The sequence below is a fragment of the Oncorhynchus clarkii genome, chromosome 22 (genome assembly GCF_045791955.1).
Source record: "Oncorhynchus clarkii lewisi isolate Uvic-CL-2024 chromosome 22, UVic_Ocla_1.0, whole genome shotgun sequence".
In the NCBI taxonomy this organism is placed as follows: domain Eukaryota; kingdom Metazoa; phylum Chordata; class Actinopteri; order Salmoniformes; family Salmonidae; genus Oncorhynchus; species Oncorhynchus clarkii.
In genome coordinates this window covers 30593128-30618504 of record NC_092168.1, presented here as the reverse complement: position 1 = coordinate 30618504, position 25377 = coordinate 30593128, and the positions used below count along the sequence as shown (strand labels likewise).

The 25377-nt window shown below is 40.6% G+C and overlaps 1 protein-coding gene across 4 annotated transcripts; it reads right to left on the bottom strand.

The window, feature by feature from the left end:
* Nucleotides 1-436: 436 nt before the first annotated feature.
* Nucleotides 437-24810, bottom strand: LOC139380756 (MARCKS-related protein 1-A-like). 4 transcript variants are annotated; one of them, XM_071123757.1, is made up of 11 exons: nt 24586-24810; nt 15480-15673; nt 15275-15440; nt 15080-15133; nt 12297-12329; nt 11951-11983; nt 8296-8379; nt 6881-6898; nt 1826-1942; nt 1673-1726; nt 437-1532 (listed from the first exon to the last, which is right to left on the bottom strand). In XM_071123757.1, the coding sequence occupies exons 1-11, from the start codon at nt 24644-24646 to the stop codon at nt 1501-1503; spliced, it is 846 nt and encodes a 281-aa protein (XP_070979858.1). In that variant the 5' UTR covers nt 24647-24810; the 3' UTR covers nt 437-1500. The 4 variants fall into 4 exon arrangements, with proteins under 4 accessions (XP_070979858.1, XP_070979856.1, XP_070979855.1 ...); XM_071123755.1 differs by having other exon boundaries at nt 1666-1726; nt 15275-15673; XM_071123754.1 differs by having other exon boundaries at nt 15275-15673.
* Between the last annotated feature and the right edge of the window lie 567 nt (nt 24811-25377).

The window sequence follows — 25377 nt, the reverse complement described above, 5'->3', positions numbered from 1 at the left end:
GGTTTGATCCCAGGCTGTGTCACAGCTGGCCGTGACTGGGAGACCCATGAGGCGGTGTACAATTGGCCCAGCGTTGTCCGGGTTAGGAGAGGGTTTGGCAGGCCGAGATTTCCTTGTCCCATTGTGCTCTAACAACTCCTGTGGCGGGCCGGGCGCATGACACAGTCGCCAGGTGTATGGTGTTTCCTCTGACACATTGGTGCGGCTGGCTTCCGGGTTAAGCGGGCATTGTGTCAAGAAGCAGTGCGGCTTGGCTGGGTCGTGTTTCGGATGACGCATGGCTCTCGACCTTCACCTCTCCCGAGTCCGTACGGGAGTTGCAGCAATGGGACAGGACTGTAACTACCAATTGGATACCATGAAATTGGGGAGAAAAGGGGGTATGTCTCACGGGCTGGATTGAAGTGTCCGGCGGGTCACTACTTTACCCCCCCCCCCCCCCCCCCACTATGTCCAAAATGGCACCCTATTCCTTTCATAGCAGGGCTCCAAAAGAATTCCATTATAGAGGGAACAGGGAGCCATTTCAGACTGGCACTAGTAGTGAGATAGAATCGTGATCAGGCCTGCCAGGTGAACCATCTACAGAGCAGTACCCTGCAATTATATCTGCAACCCTTTGCATGCAACAAATAAATTCTGATTTGATTTGATAAATGTTCACATTCATTGTTACATTTTAGACAACCCGCCGGTAAAGGTCTCCAAGCCCCCAAAAATACCAAGCAAACACACAACAGGGGCGACATCTTCTGTCCTCTTTGCCAGCTCTCATACAGCTTCCACTTGCCAGCTCTCATACAGCTTCCTGAACAACACTACTAGCCAGGTGGTCCGGTCTGTTGCTGCTTTAGCCAACTCATCTCGGAGTTCCTTAATTGTTACCCCAAATGTGTATGGCTTGACAATGATAGAAGAGTTGGCTACATTCATTATGGGACCAGGCTAAAAGAGTTGGCTACAGCACAATCAACATGGGACCAGGCTAAATCAAGAAACCAACAACAAACAAAGGTACCATTTCAAATAGAGGAGCCATTTTATCCAAAATAACCTAGGAAATAATAATCATGAGCTGTGCCTATACACATTGTTTACGATAGATCCATATAAATTGCGCTGCCTTCTCATAGACAACATAGAATGAGGTTCTGAGCTACAGTACAGTACATCCCAGTACTAGTATTAGTAGAAATAGGCCTACATTGTTTCGGTGCGGTTTAGTGGACAGAAAATGTCACCCCTTTAAACAGATTACAAATGTGATCATTAGAAGACACAGAGATACTACTGATTGGTCTCATACTCTAACGTGGTACTGAAGGTTCATAACCCCACACAACTATCTCACAGTTTTACAGCTATATCAGTTCAAGGCCTAAAGATTGAGACAAATCTGTGTTTGAGTGTATGCGTGTGTGTGTGTGTGTGTGTGTGTGTGTGCGTTGTGGGAAACTCTGCCGCTGGTCCTGGTTCTTTTCCAGTGGAATCTCAGATGATCTAGGATGAATTAGTCAGCAAATTGCTGAGAACTGCAACCAGAAAAGGACATGCTGGATTAACACCGGACAATCACAACACCGGACAAACACAACACCAGACAAACACAACACCACACCGCAGAATAGTGTTTTATTAGTTTGATTTATTAAAGACATTACGTACTACGTACCCTGGGGATCGGACTGGGTCTCAGCCTTCTCCTTAGGGCCACTCACTACATCCCCTGATGGAGAGACAGGGAATTAATTTATCTCTCTCTCTCTCTAGTGGTGAATGTAGCTACATTAACAGACTGTACATTATGTAGTTGATGGTATCTCACCTCCACTGTTCTTGAAACAGAGCTTCTTCTTCTGATAGGCGAAGTATCCGGTGGCAGCTCCAACGATCGCCACGCCGATAGCACACAGAATGCTCACAACCGAGCCAGAGCTAGCCCCTATAGAGACAACAGTACACTGGTTATAACGGTGCCTTTAATGCAGCTTGTTGCGTGGTTCTATTAGGTGCTTCTGTACAGTATTTTCACAGCAGATTTATTTCATATCAGGTAGTGCAGTGTGATGCTGTTACATTCAGACAAACAGTATGTTGCATCCAGACATACTGTTCATACACTGTAGGGCTCTGCTTGTGTCCAGAGCAGTGGCGTTCCTTGTGAAATGTGGCGAGGTTGTATGTGTGTGCATTATAATGCGTGTCTAAAACGCCAGAGAGTATTAATCCAATAATTACAGTCAGTACACTACCCTCCACACAACTGTCAGCAGGTACAACTACTAACTCTGTCAACACATCCAGTTCTTAACGCTGTCACTGCGTCAATCGAACTCTTCCCACATACAGTAAGACAATACGACAGAGCGGAATGCCATCACAACAGAGTCACTAGACACAAGAAATAACAACCATAGTTTACAGTTTTTCTCAATTGCTAAAACACTAAAACCCATTGGCTGAACAAAGTTCTCAGTTGCCTGGACTCATTTAGCTAATTATGCAGTCTGTTGTCAATACCTTAAACCATTTCACATGATAAAACACAATTTGCAGATCTCACTTAGACTTTTCAGCAAAACTCTAAACACATTCTCATTCTCAAAACACATTCTGCACTCTAATGCACATGTCATCCATACTGGTAAACACAAGTGGCAACAATCAAATACAAATAGAGAACATATGTCATTGATTGAACACAACCACTCAAAATTGATTTAACCTGTTTGAAATGATTCGACACAACCAATATAAGCCAGTTCAGAGAGCAAACAGGTTGTTGAAGGTGGGAAGGAGAAAGTCTGAGAATGGATACTGTAGTACAGTGCATTGTAGGCTGTATGCTGTACAATGGATGAATTGTATGGCCCTGAACATTGTGCTTTCCATTTATTAACAGTACTGACTGCTCAATAGATTTTGACTGGTTGCAGTTCATATCAACAAAGAACAAGAATTAAAGTATCACAGAGACAAAGGACAAGTTTGTGAGATGCAGGGTAAAGTATTGTAAAAAAAAATAGAGGTACAAGGAGGAGGAATAACAAAATTGCAAAGAGCAAAGCAGAGTAGTAATTTCTGATCAATTTTGAGCTACTATGATAGAACATGTTTTCATTCATCAAAAGACAATGACGGAAAAATATGAATATTTTTTTAGATTAAAAATGTACTTCTCCCTGAGAATTGTATGTTCTGAACAATGTGTTTTATATTTTTCGGTGTATTGTTTACTGACTGGTTGAGAGTGTATATCATTTTGATCACTTTGTTTATGATTTGAGAGCAGTGTTTGATTTTGAACACAGGTAAAACTGTTTTGAGGCGAATGTTTCATTTTGCAAGAGGAGTCAGAGGTTATGTAAATAGTGCTTGAAGATGAGGTTTTGTGTTTAATGTTTTCAGGAAATGGAGCAAGGTTTCAGAAATAGTGTTTTAGCAATTGAGAAAAACTGTAAATGAATGGAACCCCCCGCACACTTCACTTGCTAACTATCACTTAACTTTTCTGCCTTTCCACCACTGTCAGATGTCCCACGTTAGTACAGTAAACAAGGGATACTTTGAGAGTACAGTGCGAGGGGGTTTCTCTTCATTTTAATGTGTTTAAGAGAGAAAGAGAGAAAGAGAAAGAATGAGAGAGAGAAAGCAAAAGAAAGAAAGAGAGAAAGAGAGAAAGAAAGAATGAGAGAGAGAGGAGAGAGACACAGAGAGAGAGAAAGAGATAGAAAGTGAAAGAAAGAAAGAGAGAAAGAGAGAGAAAGAAAGAATGAGAGAGAGAAAGCGAAAGAAAGAAAGAGAGAAAGAGAGAAAGAAAGAATGAGAGAGAGAGGAGAGAGACAGAGAGAGAGAGAGAAAGAAACAGATAGTAAGATAAGATAGGAAGGAGTAAGATGATGAAAGAGCGTATAGTACAATTTGAAATTTGAGTTCTGTTGTTTGCTGTAGTTATAGCTATCAGAATTATTATTATTTTTAATTAAAATTGAACCTTTCTGAGATATGTGGGACGCTAGCGTCCCACCTGGACAAAAGCCAGGGAAAATGCAGAGCGCCAAATTCAAATAAATTACTATAAAAATCAAACTTTCATTAAATCACACATGCAAGATAGCAAATTAAAACTACACTTGTTGTGAATCCAGCCAATATGTCAGATTTCAAAAAGGCTTTTCAGCGAAAGCAAACGATGCTATTATCTGAGGATAGCACCTCCGTAAACAAAAAGAGAAAAGCATATTTCAACCCTGCAGGCGACACAAAACGCAGAAATAAAAATATAATTCATGCCTTACCTTTGACAAGCTTCTTTTGTTGGCACTCCAATATGTCCCATCAACATCACAAATGTTTGTTTAATTCCGTCAATATATATCCAAAATGTCCATTTATTTGGCGCGTTTGATCCAGAAAAACACTGGTTCCAATTTGCGAAACATGACTAAGTTACCTGTAAACTTTGCCAAAACATTTCAAACTACTTTTGTAATATAACTTTAGGTATTTTCAAGGTAAATAATTGATACAATTGAAGACGGGATGATCTGTCTTCAATACAGGAGGAAAACAAACCGTAGCTAGCTTTCTGGTCACGCGCCTCTACACTTCAAGTGACCCTAGTTCAAGATGGCCGTATTTCTTCATTACACAAAGGAAAAACCTCAACCAATTTCTAAAGACTGGTGACATCCAGTGGAAGCGGTAGGAACTGGAAGAAGGTCCCTTAGAAATCTGGATTCCCAATGAAAACCCATTGAAAAGAGAGTGACCTCAAAAAAAAATCTGAATGGTTTGTCCTCGGGGTTTCGCCTGCTAAATAGGTTCTGTTATACTCACAGACATGATTCAAACAGTTATTCAAACAGTTATTATCAAACAGTATTAATTATATGCATATCTTATCTTCTGGGGATGAGTAGCAGGCAGTTGAATTTGGGCAAGCATTTCATCCGGACTTGAAAATACTGCCCCCTGTCACCAAGAAGTTTAAACCTTTATTTAACCAGGAAGCGCTCATTGAGATTCAAAATCTATTTTTCAAGAGCGTGCTGGCCAAGATAGGCAGCACCAAGTCGTTACAAAAATTATTACAGACAAACAACATGAAAACCTACAAGTACATAATCTAGTAAAACCATAGAATTCACAAGAGTATAACAAAATCAAAAACAGCCAATTAAAAACATTGACAGGTCAGGGAATCAGTCTCAAGATCATTCATCAGTGATTTAAAAACACCAATCGGGACAAGTTCTTCCAGTTCAAAAGTATTTTCTAAGGTGTTCCAAGACGATGGCGCAGAATACATAAAAGCCCTTTTACCAAATTCAGTTCGGACATTTGGAACAGTTAGCAGGATAAAATCCAGCGAACGAAGAGAGTACCCACCACATTTCTGAACAATAAAAATGCCCAAATAAAAAGGTAGTAAACCCAAAATGGCTTTGTAAATAAAAGTATACCAGTGCCTGAGCCTAGAAGTTACTAGAGAAGGCCAGCCAACCCTGGTATACAAAGTGTAGTGGTGCGTAAGGGTTTTGCAGTTTAAAATACATCTCAAAGTGCCATGGTAAAGGGTGTCAATTGATCTCAAACACTGAGCGGAAGCATTCATATATAAAATATCCCCATTGTCTAGTAAAGGCATAAATGTAGCTGATACTAGCCTCCTTCTGGCTTCAAAAGAAAAACAGGCCTTATTCCTAAAATAAAATCCCAATTTCAGCTTCAATTTTTTTGTAAGTTGTTGAATATGCAATTCTAAAGAGAGGCCGTCATCAATTAAAATTCCAAGATATTTATATGAGGTTACAACCTCAATCTCCTTGCCCTGACAGGTAGTAATAGGTAAAAGGTTCAGAGGTCTATTTCTTGCTTTAGAAAACACCATTAGTTTAGTTTTGTCAGTATTGAGGATAAGCTTCAATTGACACAAGGTATGTTGAACAGTATAAAAAGCAGTTTGCTAGTTCTGGAAAGCTTTTGTAAGAGACGAGTTACAACAGTAAATAACAGTATCATCAGCATAAAAATGAAGTTGCGATTTCTGGACAATTTTGTCTAAATCATTTATTTAAATAGTGAATAAGAGAGGACCAAGTACAGAGCCTTGGGGCACACCATTAAAGACAGACAATTTAACAGACATAAGCCCATCAAATTGAGTGCACTGAGTTCTATTAGACAGATAGTTAGCAAACCATGTAACTGCATGCTCTGAAAGGCCTACACTCGACAATCTCTGCCTTAGTATAGCATGATCAACTGTATCAAAAGCCAGAGAGATCAATAAAAAGTGAGACACAGTGCTGTTTTTTGTCAAGGGCTTCAGTGATATAATTTAAAACCTTCATGGCTGCTGTAATTGTGTTATGCTTCTTCCTGAAGCCCGATTGGTACTTTGATAAAATAGACTCTTTTAGCTGTTCACTCACAAGGGTTTCAAGTATTTTCACCAGGGGTGACAGCTTTGAGATTGGCCTATAATTTTTTTAAAGAGTTGGATCTCCCCCTTTTAAAAGTGGTAGGACAAATGCTGATTTCCAGATTTTCGGAATTTCATTACACAGTAATAAACTGCACGGTGACAGTTATGTTTGAGAGGAACGTTCGCATGTGGGCGGTTTAGGCAGGTACTATAGAAACTACACATTCCCCCATGCACACTGTCTGCACGTGCTCAGTAGTGTCTGAGAGAACCCTCTGAGACAAGAAGGGACAGGTAAAACACTTAGCCCCCATCACTGATCCCCGCTATCACAGTATGGAAACTAAAAACCATTCCACAGTATGGAAACTAAAAACCATTCCACAGTATGGAAACTAAAAACCATTCCACAGTATGGAAAAAGACAGAGAGGGAGGGAGAAGGACTTACCTTGAGCTTCCGCTGTGCCTGTTCAGAAGAGAATAGAAAGAAACACACAATTATTAACATAACACACACACAAATAAAACACACACACACTAACACATCCACAATAATTCACATATTATGAACTGGGTGGTTTGAGCCCTGAATGCTGATTGGCTGACAGCTGTGGTATAAATTACAAAACATTTACATTTTTCTGCTCTAATTATGTTGGTAATTAGTTTATAATAGCAATAAGGCACAAGGGGGTGTGGTATATGGCCAATATACCACAGCTAAGGTCTGTATCCAGGCACTCCGCGTTGCGTTGTGCATAAGAACAGCCCTTAGCCGTGGTATATTGGCCATATACCACACCCCCTTGTGCCTTACCTTTTAACTGACTTGCCTAGTAAAGGTTAAAAAATATATATATATATATATATATATATCATTAAGGGAAGCAAGGCTCTTGCGTTCTGCTTCTGTGGTATGGTCTGGAAGGAGTGTCTGTAATGTAGTTGATGCTCTGAGGCTAGTACTACTATAGAGTTTCTGCTCTAACCGGTTCGGAGAGGACCAGATCTACAGCAAACACACAAACTTAACTAACATTTATATTTGCATATGGATAGTAGTGACTATGAGCCATTAATGACTGGAGCAAGTGACTCATTCATTACTGTATATTAGTCACTTTATTGGTCATATGAGTCCTGAGTCCTGAGCTTTTAATATATTTTAATAGACTCCATATGTAGCTGCACATCAGAGTGTATTCAACAGGACACAGCATAATGATGTAGGAATGTTCACATTGAGTAGATCAAGTTCAAGTTTCAATTAACAGACATGTGTCTGGTTCCATACTGTGCTTTAGCCAGCTCTTCTAGCCTGCCTGGTTCTATATTGTGCTTTAGCCAGCTCTTCTAGCCTGCCTGGTTCTATATTGTGCTTTAGCCAGCTCTTCTAGCCTGCCTGGTTCTATATTGTGCTTTAGCCAGCTCTTCTAGCCTGCCTGGTTCTATATTGTGCTTTAGCCAGCTCTTCGAGCCTGCCTGGTTCTATATTGTGCTTTAGCCAGCTCTTCTAGCCTGCCTGGTTCCATACTGTGCTTTAGCCAGCTCTTCTAGCCTGCCTGGTTCTATATTGTGCTTTAGCCAGCTCTTCTAGCCTGCCTGGTTCTATATTGTGCTTTAGCCATCTCTTCTAGCCTGCCTGGTTCTATATTGTGCATTAACTAGCTCTTTTAGCCTGGCTGGTTGCATACTGTATGTGTTGTAGCTAACTCTTCTAGCCTGCCTGGTTCTATACTGTGCTTTAGCCAGCTCTTTTAGCCTGGCTATTTGCATATTGTATGTGTCGTAGCTAACTATTCTAGCCTGGTTGGTTACATATTGTATATGTTGTAGCCACCACCACCAGTATAAGATACTAACCAACTGAGCCCCCTCGGCGGCTCTTCCCTCCCATGGGTGTCTCCTTTGTGGGCTCACTCTCCTCTTGTGCTTCAGGCTCAGCTTCTGTAAAGGAAGGGGGAGGAGAGGTGAGACAGGGGTTGTCAGGGAGGATCGAAGAGAGGTGAGACAGGAAGAAGAACAGAGACTCTTGTCCTTCAGTTGTTTTAACTCTCTCTCTCTCTCTCTCTCTCTCTCTCTCCAGTTCGTGACACATGCCATCTGTAAATACGAATAAAATTGTTAAATTTACAAGCCTTCCCACTAGCCATGATTGGCTGAGATAATGAGTGGGCTGGACCTGCCGAGTTCGGAGTTTGGATTAGTCAGCCATATAGAAGGCTTCTGTCTATTTGAGCTGGTCAGTTGAGTTGGTTAAAAAAAAAACGTATTGTGTAGTGGAGCTGCATAAGTGTTGCTCTCCACTTTCTGGAGGACTGAGTTTTAAAATTAGTGGAATTAGAATATGATAGCTAAAGATGGTGAAAACACCTGTCTCAGGATTACATTATTATTATTATATTATTTGTATCCCAGAGCCGTATGCTTTGCTAGTTAGAGCCTAATGTTAGCTAGCTAACATTGAAAATGGTTGGTTAGCTCCTAGCAGAGTAGTAACAACATGATTTGGCATTATGTTCATTGATGTTTAACTAAGTAAAGTTAGGTGGCTGGCTTGTTATCGTTACATGTGTGTGATCTTACACATAGTTTACCTAGCTAGGTTCATTGTTTACCTAGCTAGTCTTAAGCTAAAGGGTACAACACCCGTTGAATATGGCCAGTGTCAGCAAAGCATGAGTGAGAGGCTGGCTGGCTGAATGACTGACTGGCTGGTTAGGCTGTTTTCATGTTATCCAGTGGTAAACAAATCATTGGCCAGAGCATCTAGTGTGCGCTCTGAACGCTCCAAGAGCAAAACGAGATGGGAGGGCTAAAGCTTAAGAGGATGTGAACGATGCTGAATGGGTGTAGACAAAGAGCTCTTCACTAGATACCAAAATATTCAAAGGCCATTTTCTCAAAAGTGAGTTTACAAGTTTATCAACTTTAAAAGCAGAATTACTTTCCCATTGTTCCTCAAATTCAGTGTATGATATATAATTTTGTAGCTCTGAGTCTCTCCTTTTATCCAATGTAAAAAACACAATTTCAAATGTTGCTACATAATATCAAATCCAGGTGGTGAGTCACATATGACGTCTTGAAATAAGCAGACAGATTAAAAGCACATTTACACTGTAATACTTATGACAGCCAACTTTCTAACTCTGCCGATAACTTTTGTACTAAATCATTCCCAGAAGGCATGGATTATTGTTAGTTTTACACTTTCTGTACTTTTTACATTTGAGTCATGTAGAATATGTTCTTATCCAGCGTTACTTAGTTATGGCATTCATCTTCAGATAGCTAGGTGGGACAACCACATATCACAGGAATAGAAAGGCAATTTTTCCTCAAAGTAGCTATCAGTAGAGTCAGAGAAAGGGGGAGGGGGTCGGTTCATGTGCAAATGCTGGTTCGGCTTGTTTTTTTTTTGGGGGGGGGGGGTCAAAGTGAGGAGGACTAAGATACTGTTTGGAAGATATGCTGTCCTAGCTTCAGGGGGAAGCTGGTTCCACCATTGCCAGGTGCCAGGACAGAGAAGTGGTTAGATTGGGCTGAGCGGGAGCTGCTCTTTTGTAGGGGTGGGGGAGCCAAGAGACCTGAGGTGGCAGAACGGAGTGCTCGGGTTGGGGTGTAGAGTTTGAGCATAGCCTGAAGGTAGGGAAAGGCAATTCCTCTTGCTGTTCCATAGGTAAGCACCATAGTCTTGTAGAGGATGCGAGCTTCGACTGGAAGCCAATTGAGTGTGTGGAGGAGCGGGGTGACATGAGAGAACTTGGGAAGGTTGAAAACCAGGCAGGTTGTGCATTCTGGATAAGTTGCAGGGGTTTACAACAGCCAAGAGCGAGTTGCAGTAGTCCAGAAGGTAGAGGACAAGTGCCTGGATTAGGACTTGCGCCGTGAGTTATTATTTTGCCATTATAACATTTTCCACGTTTTATATCCTGAGATTTTAGTGTATTCTGAAAATATTTTTACCAAGGGGGGTATTGAGTTTTCAATTGCAAATAAATTCATTAAAAATCCTACAATGTGATTTTCTGGATTTTTTTTTCTCATTTTGTCTGTCATAGTTGAAGTGGACCTATGATGAAAATTACAGGCCTCTCTCAGCTTTTTAGTCAGCCACAATTGGTGGCTGACTAAATACTTTTTTGCCCCACTGTATATTATATTTGTATTAAATTAATTATTTCAGCTGGTAAGTTGAAAGTTTACATCGTTTTTAATAGAAAAGGCCATTCAAGACGGTCGAAAGCCTTTTTGTCATCTACAGCCATCTTTTTTTATAGCGTATTGTATAATACTGAAACATGTTCTTCTATTTGTTTGTAAATGTCTATTTTTAATAAACCCTGCTTAATTAATTCATATGTATCAAGTCTGGTTGGTCATTTTTTAAATACTTTGTTGTCTTAATCAACAAACTACATTATACCTAAAAAACACTTTCATTCTAAACGTAAAAATGGAATGCACGTCATGATTATCAGCCATTAAGAGCCTATTGACATTGACTTTATTCAATTAGCTAACTAACCGAAAAGATGCGAAAAGATGTTGGGTACCGTTTTGTTTGAGCAATAGTAGGGTTGTCTCTTCAGCTGGTTTCCGACAAGTTGACATTTAGGCAAGCCAAAAATAATAATTTTTTCTATATACTGTACCTAGACCGTTCCAAGGGCAGGCAAAGGCTGGAAGTAGTTACGTGACATGTCTAAGACTAGCAAATTAGATTGAGATTAACTTCTCTCGCTAGCCAGCCAGCTAACGTCAGCTAACTTGCAAAAAATCTAACAAACAGTGAAGAAAGTATAATACGACAGCTTTACTAGCTTTACTGTCAGTGTTAGCAGGCCGGTTAACAAATTAGAAAGGCAGAATAAGTATCATGCAAATAATTTGTTGTAACAGTCAATTATGTTAATAACGATATGTGAGGCTGCTGAAAACTCGTGTCAGTAGTTTGCTTAGGATGACGCTAAAGCTAGGCTAATTGCATTGGAGTAAGGGGAGTACCCTACTCTGTAGCATGGTCACACCTCGCGGGTGTATCTATTCTGATTGTTGACAGAACCCGGCTGTGGCAGTCATTATGGTAAAGAACAACATCCAGAACTGAAGAGAACAGGTGGAATGTCCACTGAGGATGAGAACAAAGAGCGCTGCCCTGGAATGGATGTCAGTACAGATAGGACTGCTGCAATAATGGCCAAGCTAAACACAGAGGACTACAGTAGCACTACACAGACTAGACTGCACAGACTAGTGGTATCTGTGACTCCAATGTTGTAGGCCTAGCTGTAACTGCAGCAGTGGAAGGTGAGCTGGATTACCTAACATTAATAAATGCCACCTCACGAAAGTCTGATAACAGAGCTTCTGAAACACAGTAACTGTTTTTTTCTACTAGTTCTATAGTAAACCATCTTTACTGTCTCATCAGAAATCTGCAGTCTTATAAATGCAGAGGGGAATACTGCTATTTTTGGTATTGACAGTACCACAGTAAGTAAACCATCCTTACCTGGTTCAACAGCTTCAGACAGATCTAGTTCACCTGCAATGGAAACAGACACACAGAAACAGCCATAAACACAGATGAATATAAGCAGCACATGCAGGTTGATTGATGACTGTCTGAGATGCAGAGTTGTTTGTTCAGTATACTGGGGAAAACGCGTTGAAAACAGAGCAGGTACTACCTGAGCTATATATTTACATTTTTCCATTTCAAGTGTTTTGTGTTTTGAGCCTAATGAACACCACTCAGATGTCAATGTCTAACTGTAAATGTGTGCAGGTGAGAGGTGATGGTTAATAGATCAGGGGTTTAGAGGTAGGAGGGGTGTGAATGTGTTGACGTGTTTTACCTCCGTCTTCTGGTGCAGGCGCCGCTTCCGACTCTGAGAAACAAACAGACCTTTATCAGATACCATGACTATACTGAGAGGACATCATTGGCAAATGTGATACTTATTACAGTAATACTATTTTAACCCATCACTCTTATCACTCACAGACAACAGATCTAAACTGTGATTTAGGTCGGGATTTAATCTGATCGGCCCTTTCGGCTATGCACCTTCTAATGGGCAGCTGAACTCGAAAAACATCTTAACTGGTTGGAAACATCCTATATTTACACAAAGTGTAAATAGCATAATTCTGGTCATAAAGTCAGTATCTTCCAAAACCGAGATTTAAGAGATTTAGGGAATCTGTTACGTTCTGAGATACATTGGATATTTGAGGGTTGGGTTTTGATTTCAACGATGCCCACTAACACGGGGATGGTAACGCCTGGGGAGAATTGTCATGCACAGAGAAACAGCTGCGCTGATTGAACTCTTTCTAATAATAGCAGAACCTACAGACATCGAGACAGACCTGTCCATTATGCAGCGCCTCAGACTTGTTTACATAAGAAAACACGTTGCCATTGTTATGTTGAAAGGACACTTGGTCCCTAAGCCCTTTATCGAGTGGCCACTTGCTGATATGACAGTGATCACTCGAATCTGCACACTGTTTTGGGCAAAATGAGAATTTAGACAGTGCACACTTGCATCCCAAATGCCAATTGTCATTATTCCAAAATTCAAAACCTATTTGCGAGAGTCTTGTGTCCAATCACAACCTGTTCTGTAGCATGATTCCCTATGAAACACTGCCAACTAGATAGTAATAGATAGTGAGCAATTGTAAAAACAAAACAGCACCGAAGCACACAGCTGATTTAGCTAACGTAGCCTGCTTGCTGAATGTGCCTGCTTCATTGACAAAAATGGAACTTAGCTAGCTGTTGATTTTGGGCACTGTTAAACAGTGTGTAGGTTGTCCTTTATTAAGGATAGTTTAACAGCTTGCTGATGAAGTTGTAGACCTATTCTCAGAAATCAGTCCGTACTAACAGCATGTTTCTAAGCAATGGTGAGTTAGCTTAGCACCGCAGCAGCTGACTCGTTTTCATGCAAAAAAAAAAGTACTTCAGAAATACTGCACAAAACACCTTAGCACAACGTAAAATTTCACGACTAAGACCTCCCCGACAGAAACATCAAAATGTATTACAGATTTATTGATTTACACTACATGACCAAAAGTATATGGAACCCTGCTCATCGAACATCTCATTCCAAAATCATGGGCATTAATATAGAGTTGGTCCCCCTTTGCTGCTATAACAGTCTCCACTCTTCTGGGAAAGCTTTCCACTGGATATTGCTGCAGGGGACTTGCTTCCATTCAGCCACAAGAGTGTTAGTGAGGTTGGGCACTGATGTTGGGCGATTAGGCCTGTCTCGCAGTCGGTGTTCCAATTCATCCCAAAGGTGATCGATGGGATTGAGATCAGGGCTCTGTGCAGGCCAGTTAAGTTCTTTCACACTGATCTCAACAAACCACTTCTGTATGGACCATTATTCCTCCTCCATCAAACTTTACAGTTGTCACTATGCATTCAGACAGGTAGCGTGCTCCTGGCATCCGCCAAACCCAGATTCATCCGTCGGACTGCCAGATGGTGAAGCGTGATTCATCACTCCAGAGAATGCATTTCCACTGCTCCAGAGTTCAATAGCGACAAGCTTTACACCACTCCAGATACACCTGTCAGCAACGGGTGTGACTGAAATAGCCGAATCTACTCATTTTAAGGGGTGTCCACATACTTTTGTATATATAGTGTATCTTCATTTAATAAACTATTTTGAGGGTGAAGTGGTTGTGGCTATGTTGTTGCTGCGAGGATTCAAGAGGGACAAACAACAATAACTTCCAGGGTACGATATAGCGATCATAGCACACCCACACCCACATCGAACCACACCCCATTACGCAAATCACATTTTTAATCAGCAGCAGAAAACCTAGGAGCAAGCCCAGGCAAAAACTGTGAGTTCAGCCGCCCTTTAAAGGCTATGTTCCCATGTTCGACTGCATTGCAGCGTCTTCCGTGTATGCAGTCTCTGTGAACATGGGAATGTGGGGGCGGCTGAGCTCATTATGCCAGTTCAATCGTAAATGATCTTTAAATGTGAAGTGAGCCATGAAGTCGATCTTCCACGGTCTGGAGTGAATCTAGGCATTAAACACACATTTCATAATAAAGTAAGAACTACACAGAGAGGGATGGGAGTGAGTGTGTACACCAGCATGTGTATTTTGAAGGAGAAAACTAATATCAATTCATTTTAATTTACACTGTTAGAGGAGAGTGCATTGAGGCCTACACACTGGCAGAATCACAGTATCAATATATTTGGATATACAGTTTGAGTTCAACAGTTTAAGACTTCTTTCAGGACACTTTGGCCTTGCATTCCAACATACATTTTGCCTATAATTGAACTTCTACATTGTCCTGTGGGAACTCTAAAAGGTAATTGGCTAGAATGTCAGGATCTGTTGCTGTGGCAGGCTGTTGACTCTGTCAGTCAGAGTCCTCAGAAGGCAAACTAAATTGACTGTCCCCACCGACTTCACCTGAACCTCCAGCCCCTCCACTTTAGATTCCCAAAAGTAAGGACAAACGGATGCAAGAACTCGTTCATACACAACACTACCATACAGCTAAATGAATGGAAACGGGTCACATACACTTAACATACATGCAAAGGCCATGAATGTACTGTAGTTATAAGGGGTGTCTGACCTGCAGCTTCCTCTTCTACAGCAGGCTCCTCTGCTTCTGGTTCTGCAGCCTCCGCTTGAAACACAACAATAACCATTAACAACTGTGTGTGTGTGTGTGTGTGTGTGTGTGTGTGTGTGTGTGTGTGTGTGTGTGTGTGTGTGTGTGTGTGTGTGTGTGTGTGTGTGTGTGTGTGTGCGTGTGCGTGTGGCTCACCTGGTTCTGTCTCAGCTTCAGGGGCCACCTCTACTTCCACTGCTGGTTCTTCTACTACTTCTGTGTCCTCTGTCGAAGCCTCTCCTTCTGCAGTTGCAGCCTCATCCTTTGTAGCCGGAGCCTCCTCTTCTGCAGCTGCAGCCTCTTGGTCTGTAGTCGGAGCAACCTCAGAACTTGCAGCCTCTTGGTCTGTAGTCGGAGCAACCTCAGAACTTGCAGCCTCCTCTTCTGCAGCCTCCCCCTCTTCTGCAGCCTCCTCCTCTTCTGCAGCCTCCTCCACTTCTCCTGTCGGAGCCTCCTCAGCTGCTGGGGCCTCCTCTGCGGCTACTTCCTCTGCTTCTGCCTCGGGCTCTGCTGCTTCTTCTGCTTCCTTTGTTTCTGGCTCAGCAGCAGGGTCTTCTGGAGAGAGGAACATACTTTTCCTTTAGCAGGCAACAGGTATGGTGTCCCACATCACATTTTATAACATCATCAATAAATACTCAGACAGGCGTCGACTTTCAGATGGCAGGACTACTCTAGTGTGTGTGTGTGTGTGTGTGTGTGTGTGTGTGTGTGTGTGTGTGTGTGTGTGTGTGTGTGTGTGTGTGTGTGTGTGTGTGTGTGTGTGTGTGTGTGTGTGTGTGCATTGCAGTCATATGGGGCAGTGATAACAGTTCATAGCTCACACCGAGAGAGAGGGTTATATAAATCCACATACCCAGTATGGAAGAAGATGGAGTATAGTGAAGGTGAGGGTTTTTGATTGTAACCTGGAGCAAGGGAAGTATTGCATAAAGGTACGAATTACCATTAAAAACGTAAAGAAAAGGACCTAGGGTTATGGTATGTTGGTTTTGACCAGGTTTCGGTTGACACTACGGTACCATTCCGGGTAACGGAGGATAGAGCTGGCGATAGTTCTACAGCCATCCAGAATACCAGCAGTACCCCTGACGAAACGGACATTACCCGTGGAGTCGTATAGAGACAGGGACCAGTGCGGATAGTTCAGATGAAAGATCTGAAGGAAGTGATTGAGGTGGAAACTGGTTATGGGGATTCCAACCTATGGTTGGAATGGATTCAGTATACAGCCAGATCAGTAGCTAAAGAAGAATGTTAAGCCTGTGCCACAGCTAAACCTCAGTTGACAACCATCCCGTTTCCACTTGATGGAATTGATTCACCCAGGGGAACGGCCTGTATGGTAAAGCTGTTCATGAAGGCAGGGAAGCCAGACAATGACAGTTGCATTGATCTGTATTATCTGTATCCCCATGTGCCCATTACATCCAGACTTCCCCCTTTCACAGTTACAGGAGGAAATTACTATTGTATGGCTCGATACATCACACATGGGTGGGATGTAGGGGAAGTAAGAACATGCAATAGGACAGAGAACGTTACAACCGACAAGACAATGAGGGACCTGACTGGGTGGTTGAGTTCCGAGGACTTTAGTAAGATAAAAAGGCCTAGAGCGGATGTTTGATGGGGGTGTGGAGGTATGAAGCTGTGGCCTAACCTGCCTACAAATTGGACCGGTATTTGTGCACTAGTGCAGTTAGGCATGCCCTTCACCCTTATCCAACACAAAGACCTAGTGCCAAGTAGAAGAGAAAGAAGGAGTGCTCCTTCAGGGTCCTTTGACAATAGAGTTTACATCAATAGCATTGGGGTTCCAAGGGGGGTGCCTGATGAGTTCAAAGCTAGGAATCAGATATGGGCTGGATTGGAATAAAGCATCTTCTGGTGGTCAACCCTCAATAAAAATGTAGATTGGATAAATTATATCTACTATAACCAACAGCGTTTCACCAACTATACTAGAGATGCGATAAAAGGGTTAGCAGATCAAACAGCTGCTACTAGTTTGATGGTATGGCAGAATAGAATAGCATTGGATATGTTACTGGCTGATAAGGGTGGGGTGTGTGGGATATTCGGATCAGAATGTTGTACTTTCATCCTCGATAACACAGCTCCAGACGGATCAGTGACCAAGGCCCTGGCTGGTTTAACCACATTAGCTCACAAATTAGCAGAGAACTCTGGGCTGGATAATTCTCTAACAAAGTGGTTTGACAGTATGTTTGGGAAATGGAAAAATGTCATAATCACTGTGTTGTGGGCAACTTTCACCTGTATGAGTGTTTTGGTTCTGTGTGGATGTTATTTGGTCCCATGTGTGAGAGGTTTGATCACCAGGACTCTGGAGAGGTCAGTGACGCAACAGATGGTAAGATACGGACCGATTCCAAGCTCCGGCCAGTGGGATGACGAATACAAGCCTCTAGGCCTAGGAGAAGACTCCGTTTCTTTTAACTACGAGGAGCCAATGTTGGATGAGACTATTTTTAATGTTTAGACTGTTTTTTATGAAGATTGTAATAAAAATCCTAACAGGAAGAGTTATAATTGGATATATGCCTATAACAGTCACGGATGAATATTGAATGTACATGTATTGGTTTGGATTATTCTTGTACACCATTTATGTTTCCATCTAGTGTTTGATGTCTCAGTGTGTATTATTTAGTCATTAAGGGTGGATTGATAATGTAATTTATATGCTTAAATTAATGATTAGAATATTCCACCCTGAAACTATATAATTGTATGAAATTGATTAGAATCATAAAATTATTATTAATGATGTGTGAAGTTTTAGTCAGAATTAGGGTAAAACAATATACTAGGAGGGAGGCTGTCTATTTAGCACACATGGAATATAGGAGGGAGGCTGTCTATTTAACACACACATGGAATATAGGAGGGAGGCTGTCTATTTAACACACACATTATATTCCATGTGTGTGTTAAATAGACAGCCTCCCACCTATATTCCATGTGTGTGTTAAATAGACAGCCTCCTTCCTATATACTGTGTGTGTTAAATAGACAACCTAGGGAAGAGAAGATAACAGAATGTTTGTGTTTGGAGGCTCCACAACATTACAGAGCGAGGGCTTTACCTATAGGAACTATAAGAGGCTGGCTGATATTGGCAGAGTTACACCCCCCCCCCCCCCCCCTAACCCTAACCCCCCCCCCACACACACACACACACACACACATTCACACAAACACACAGAGTCAAGAGAATGAGAGAGAGAGCAGACCCTCTCCTACACAGTGCTGTAATAAAAGCAGGGCAAACTACAACTCAAGGAGTTTAACTACATGGGCAGTTCTGACTCTGACATTCAGTAACAGACTGTAATATACTGTAACAGACTGTAATATACAGTAACAGACTGTAATATACTGTAACTTGTCATTGTCATAGGAACCTAAAGAGAATACACAACATGGGCTCCATTTACACACACAGTGCAGATTCAAGCAATCTCAGGCAGTTCACCTGTGACACAAGTCAGTATTCGACATCTATTCATGTCTGAGGACGTCGGGAGATGACTTGGAAACCGGCCAATAGGAGCAACAGTGAGCTCTATTACCTTCAAGTAGGTTTCAGTTTTGCATCTGCCTCCAAGGGTTGCATGTTCAAATTCAGCAAGAGAAAGTCATTTTTTATATTTTGGTTTTAAGCTTACCCAAAACCTTAACACATAACCATTCAGAGTTAATGCCTAACCTTAAGAATTCATAGTGAATGCCTAACCTTAAGAATTCATAGTTAATGCCTAAACTTAAGAATTCATAGTTAATGCCTAAATTTAAGAATTCTGAGTTAATGCCTAAACTTAAGAATTCTGAGTTAATGCCTAACCTTAAGAATTCATAGTTAATGCCTAAATTTAAGAATTCTGAGTTAATGCCTAAATTTAAGAATTCTGAGTTAATGCCTAACCTTAAGAATTCTGAGTTAATGCCAAACCTTAAGAATTCATAGTGAATGCCTAACCTTAAGAATTCATAGTTAATGCCTAAACTTAAGAATTCTGAGTTAATGTCTAAACTTAAGAATTTTGAGTTAATGCCTAAACTTAAGAATTCTGAGTTAATGCCTAACCTTAAGAATTCAGAGTTAATGCCTAACCTTAAGAATTCAGAGTTAATGCCTAACCTTAAGAATTCAGAGTTAATGCCTAAACTTAAGAATTCTGAGTTAATGCCTAAACTTAAGAATTCTGAGTTAATGCCTAAACTTAAGAATTCTGAGTTAATGCCTAAACTTAAGAATTCTGAGTTAATGCCTAAACTTAAGAATTCTGAGTTAATGCCTAAACTTAAGAATTTTGAGTTAATGCCTAACCTTAAGAATTCTGAGTTAATGCCTAACCTTAAGAATTCTGAGTTAATGCCTAAACTTAACCTTAAACACTTTGTTTGGAACAACTTCAAAATTGGACATTTGAGAAACATGGATGAACGTCTAATTCTGACATGAGACTGTTAGAGCTTGTATGGAATCTATACTGTACAATAAGCTGTGAGAGTTAATGAGTAATTGTGTGGGTAACCTTGCCAATGCGTGAGGTGATTGACAGGTAATGTTCAGGTGAGTTAGAACAGGGGTTCCCAAACTTGGTCTTGCATGGGGCCAAGGATGCAGGTTTTTTTGTTGCCCTAGCACTACACAGCTGATTTATAATAAACAAAGCTTGATGATGAGTTGGTTATTTGAATCAGCTGTGTAGTCCTTGGGTAAAAACCAAAACGTGCCCCAGGACCAAGTTTGGGAAACCCTGAGTTGGAACAATGTATTGTCAGGTATTTCTATTGTGTGGCGGCGTAGACCCATGTTGTTGTTTCTCCCTGTAGAATAACACGTTACTTTTGGCCAGACAGAGCACAATGGACAACAGGATAATGCACTGTGGGGAATAGCGTGCCGTTTCATATGTACCAGTTGTTTAGATTATCTGGAGGTTCACAGTAGAATCCAGGTGGTTCACAGAACTACTGATCTAGAAAATTCTACGGAACCACTGATCTAGAATAGTTACTGCTGCTCCTGTCTTTACATGAAGACATGTAGGAATGTAGGACATGTCTATGTAGGAATATCCATACCTGCGTTCTAAATAGAAGCCATTTTTGGCATGTAAAAACGGAACGTTTTATAGTATGTGACATTTTAAAAATTGAGTATGCTTTAAATGCCAAGATGTCATACTAATTTCACCCTTTTATCTAGTAAAATTCGCTGCACAATATTGAGGAAGATAATAGTATTTTCAGATCCATGTGTGTTTGACAACAGCTGATAATCAGCTGATGATCAAAGAAGGGGATGGGATGTAGCAAAATGGTAACAGCTGATAATCAGCTGATGATCAAAGAAGGGGATGGGATGTAGCAAAATGGTAACAGCTGATAATCAGCTGATGATCAAAGAAGGGGATGGGATGTAGCAAAATGGTAACAGCTGATAATCAGCTGATGATCAAAGAAGGGGATGGGATGTAGCAAAATGGCGGGAAACAACACATGTGTACTGACACATTCTCAGTACACTGTAAAAAAATGATGTGTTGAATCTACTTTAAAAAGGCAACCATTTAGACACAATATTATTGAGTATATGTAATTTCCTATATTCAAATTTACACAATTAAAGTAAGTCCGGGGAAATAAAAATAATCCTAAAAATAATTTGGTTTAATAATATAAACATAGGCCTATAGGAGTTTTACTTAATCTCACCTTGATGAGTTACTTTTAGTGATCGTGTCTTAATGTTTAACATTTTTAAATGTATTTGTAAATTTGCTATTTACCAGCTTCGGCAGGCATTGTTGAGCGCGGGGCTCAAATGCACCTGCAGTAACTGGAGGTAGAACTGCGAGCATTGCAATGTGCTGCATTTGCCTCTGTCATTTGGAAATGGGCGGTCTCATCATTGAATGTAAATTTGCCTGTGAAATTGTGAAAATGATGATAATGCCCTTTTAGTGTAAGTGCTGTTTGACCGCCTGAAATGTTTGCCTTTTTTGGTGGGATGGATTTTGGCCTTCGATGGTGACATCACCATGGAGTAAATTTGTTAATAGACCGATAAGAAAGATAGTTCCAAACCTCTCTGCCAATAACAGTTTTCCTCTCCCCACTCAGACAACTCCCAGTCAGTCCAACCAAAATTATTGCTTGAGAAATTGCTATTTTTTTCCATTTTAATTGAAAACAATCACAGTAAGGTACTTAATTGTTACCCAGAAATGATTTGATATTGAGATAAAATGGCTGCACTGAACCTTTAATGAACTGGCTTCAGATCCCAGGCAGAGTCTACCAAGGGGTGGGTGTGGCAGCCAAGAATAATATTAATAATCATGTAATGGGTGCTTATATTTGTACTATTTCACACATGTACATGTGTGTGTTAATTAATAGCATGTGTGAATTGGAAATGTTTTTTTTTTTTTTTTTTTTGCATATCTCAACTCTCCCTGACAACCCTCAGAGATTGAGGCCTCTCTCTGTGGAAAACAACACTTAACAACAACAACTATTATGTCACAACATTCACCAACATGACTAAAGCCAGGTGAGACTAATAACTCGTAAATCAACAGATTGTGACCAATACTGGTATTAGTTAATCATTCTTCAAGCCAGATGCCTGTGTCCCTGCTAGTTGTGGACTTGAGGCTGTTCAGAGGAAAACACAACGGCCTACTGGTGAGAGAGAGAAAAAAAACAGAGAGCGGGGGGAAGAGAGAGAAAGCGAGGGAAAGAGAAGAGACAGACACAGACAGTATAGGAGTAGAAAGAAAGAAAGAAAGAAAGAAAGAAAGAAAGAAAGAAAGAAAGAAAGAAAGAAAGAGCATGGACACAGCTAGACAGTACAAATTCACATGGTCCACACCCCACATAACATGTCCAGTAGGACACACCCTTAAGAGACTCAATCAAATGTATCTTATAAAGCCCTTTTTACATCAGCAGTTGTCACAAAATGTTTTATTAAACACATTTCTACCAGTGTCCACACGCTTATGAATAGACACATGCAGTAGGCCACAACCTATAGGACTATCTATATATACAGTAGAACACACCAGCATCATTTCTTGGTAAATAACATTTGACATAATATAATGATAAATCAGAGCGGGTTTATAATTTTTTTTTTTTAATTCTACATTTCAGACCTCAGGTACAGATAGACAGACAGGATGTCCTAGAAGTAGCAGGTGTGAAAGGATTGTACTTAAAGACAAAGTGAATTCCAAAACGTGATTTTCCTGTGTTTTATATACACTGAGTGTACAAAACCTTAGTAACACCTTCCTAATATTTGGTTGCACCCCTTTTGCCATCAGAGCAGCCTCAATTTTTCAGGGCATGCTCTATAAGGTGTCGGAAGGGTTCGACAGGGATGCCAGCCCATGTTGACTCCAATGCTTCCCACAGTTGTGTCAAGTTGGCTGGATGTCCTTTGGGTGGTGGACCATTCTTGATACACACGGGAAACTGTTGAGCATGAAAAGCCCATCAACGTTGCAGTTCTTGACACACTCAAACCGGTGCGCCTAGCACATACCTCGTTCAAAGGCACTTAAATATTTTGTCTTGCCCATTCACCCTCTGACTGGCAAACATACACAATCCATGTCTCAATTGTCTCAAGGCTTAAAAGTCCTTCTTTAACATGTCTCTGCCCCTTCATCTACACTAACTGAAGTGGATTTAACAAGTGACATCAATAAGGGATCATGGCTTTCACCTGTATTCACCTGGTCAGTCTATGTCATGGAATGAGCAGGTGTTCCTAATGTTTTGTACACTCAGTGTGTATTTCCACACTATGAGGTTGGAATAATACTGTGAAATTGTGAACGTTATGATAACGCCCTTTTAGTGTAGGGGAGAGTAGGGTAATTTTGAGGAGGAAGGTAGCCTAGTGGTTAGAGTGTTGGGCCAGTAACCAAAAGGTTGCTAGATCAAATCCTCCCAGCTGACAAGGTAAAAATCTGTCGTTCTGCCCCTGAACAAGGCAGTTAACCTACTGTTCCTAGGCCGTCATTGCAAATAAGAATATGTTCTTAACTGACTTGCCTAAAGGTTAAATAAAAAGTTGAGCCCTCTTTTACATTCAGCGTCACTCCGTCAAGGGAAATATAGTATTCTTTCTAACAAAGATATCAACATATAATTAGAATTCAGTGGTCTAAAGTACTTAAGTAAAAAATACTTTAAAGTACTACATAAGTCTTGTTTTGGGGATATCTTTACTTTAATTTACTATTTATATTTTTGACAACTTTTACTTTAACTTCACTACATTCCCAAAGAAAATAATGTACTTTTTGCTCCATACATTTGACCTGACACCCAAAAGTACTCATTGCATGGTGAATGCTTAGCAGGACAGGGAAATGGTCCAATTCACGCAAGATAACACATGGTCATCCCTACTGCCTCTGACCTGGCAGACTCACTAAACACAAATGCATAGTTTGTAAATGATATCTGATTGTTGGAGTGATCCCCTGGCCATCCGTATATTTTAAAGACATGAAATATATGGAATTTGAAATGATTTATACTTTTTCTTTTGATACTTAGAGATAATGCTTTGCATTATGCCTGGGAAGAAAATACTTTAATTTGCTCAACTTGTCTTTGGCTCATCCATTGGCTCATTTTACCCCATGGCCATTGGCTCAACTTACCCCAAAGGCAAACATTTTGACTATATTAGACAACATAGCTACAAGGATGCATTTTCATGCTAGGTTTAGGACCTGATTTTGAAGCTTATAGACCCCAACTGATTTATAGAACAATCTTTAAATGATCTACTTTGTTTTAGAAACAAGCATCATGAAACCTCCAACACAATAAATTAATTTGACTTGGTGAAAATCTTTTTTTGGAGCTAAATTGCTTGCCACTTTTTCCATATGGACCTCGTCTTAAATATTTTGTCAAATGATCAATTTTGTGTATGCTTTCCTAGAAACAAGGGTGGCTCAACTTACCCCACTCTCCCCTAAGAGCTTTTTTAAAAGATTGGCTGAAATTTTGGCCTGTTTTGGTGGGATGGCATTTTGGCCTGCCTGGTGACATCACCAGTTAATAGTTAATACACATCTAATAAAGAGAGTTCCAAACCTCTGCCTATAACAGCTAGTTTTCAGTTTCCCCCTCCCCACTCAGACCACTCTCAGACAGTCCTAGCTAAATTCTTGCTTGAGAAATTGCTCATGGCTAAGAAACCATTTTTTAAATGTTTAATTGAAAACTATCACAGAAAGGTACTTAATTGTTACCCAGAAATGATTTGATATTGAGATAAAACGGCTGCATTGGGCCTTTAACCGACTTATCTCAAGTAGAAACAGAAACATAAAGCACCATAAAACTAGTTGTAAAAGTGCTTACCAAAGTACATTAGTGGATGTTAAAGTGCTTACCTTGTGTCTTGGCTCCAATCACCAAACTGCCCAGCAGGAGAATCCACAGGTATGACATCATGGGAACAGAGTTCTGAATTACAAAACTGGAGTTTTAAACTTTTCTATTGAATAGGGAGAATAAAATAATAAAAGTAGTAATGATGAAGGTGATGATGTTTCTGGTGTTAACTAGCTATGTGTATCATGTGGTATGATGTGCGATGGCTATATTCTCATGTTGCCTTCTCCTCTGCTGCAGCTCCAATCTTCTCATGTATTCTTTTGTCTGTACATGGACCCAACTTTAGGGGGTGTGTCTTTGTCTGGGGTGTGGCTGGGACAGAGTAACTGATAGTTAAGTGGCAGGGTCGGGGAGTAACCGATTACATAGAATCAAATCAAATCAAATTGTATTTGTCACATGAGCCGAATACAACAGTGAAATGCTTATTTACAAGCCCTTAACCAACAATGCAGTTTTAAGGAAAATACCTACAAAAATAAGAAATAAAAGTAACAAATAATTAAGAGCAGCAGTAAAATAACAATAGCGAGGCTATATACAGGGGGTACCTGTACAGAGTCAATGTGCGGGGGCACCAATTAGTTGAAGTAATTGAGGTAATATATACATGTAGGTAGAGTAATTAAAGTGACTTATGCATAGATAATAACAGAGATTAGCAGCAGCATAAAATAGAGGTGATGGGGGGGCAATGCAAATAGTCTGGGTAGCCATTTGATTAGATGTTCAGGCGTCTTATGGCTTGAGGGTAGAAGCTGTTTAGAAGCCTCTTGGACCTAGACTTG

Coding starts and splice junctions, on each gene's coding strand:
- LOC139380756 (XM_071123754.1), bottom strand. CDS start 24,646: ATGATGTCATACCTGTGGATTCTCCTGCTGGGCAGTTTGGTGATTGGA. Junction 15,134..15,274: donor TGAAGCTGAGACAGAACCAG/GTGAGCCACACG, acceptor TTGTGTTTCAAG/CGGAGGCTGCAGAACCAGAA. Junction 11,984..12,296: donor GCCTGCACCAGAAGACGGAG/GTAAAACACGTC, acceptor TTTCCATTGCAG/GTGAACTAGATCTGTCTGAA.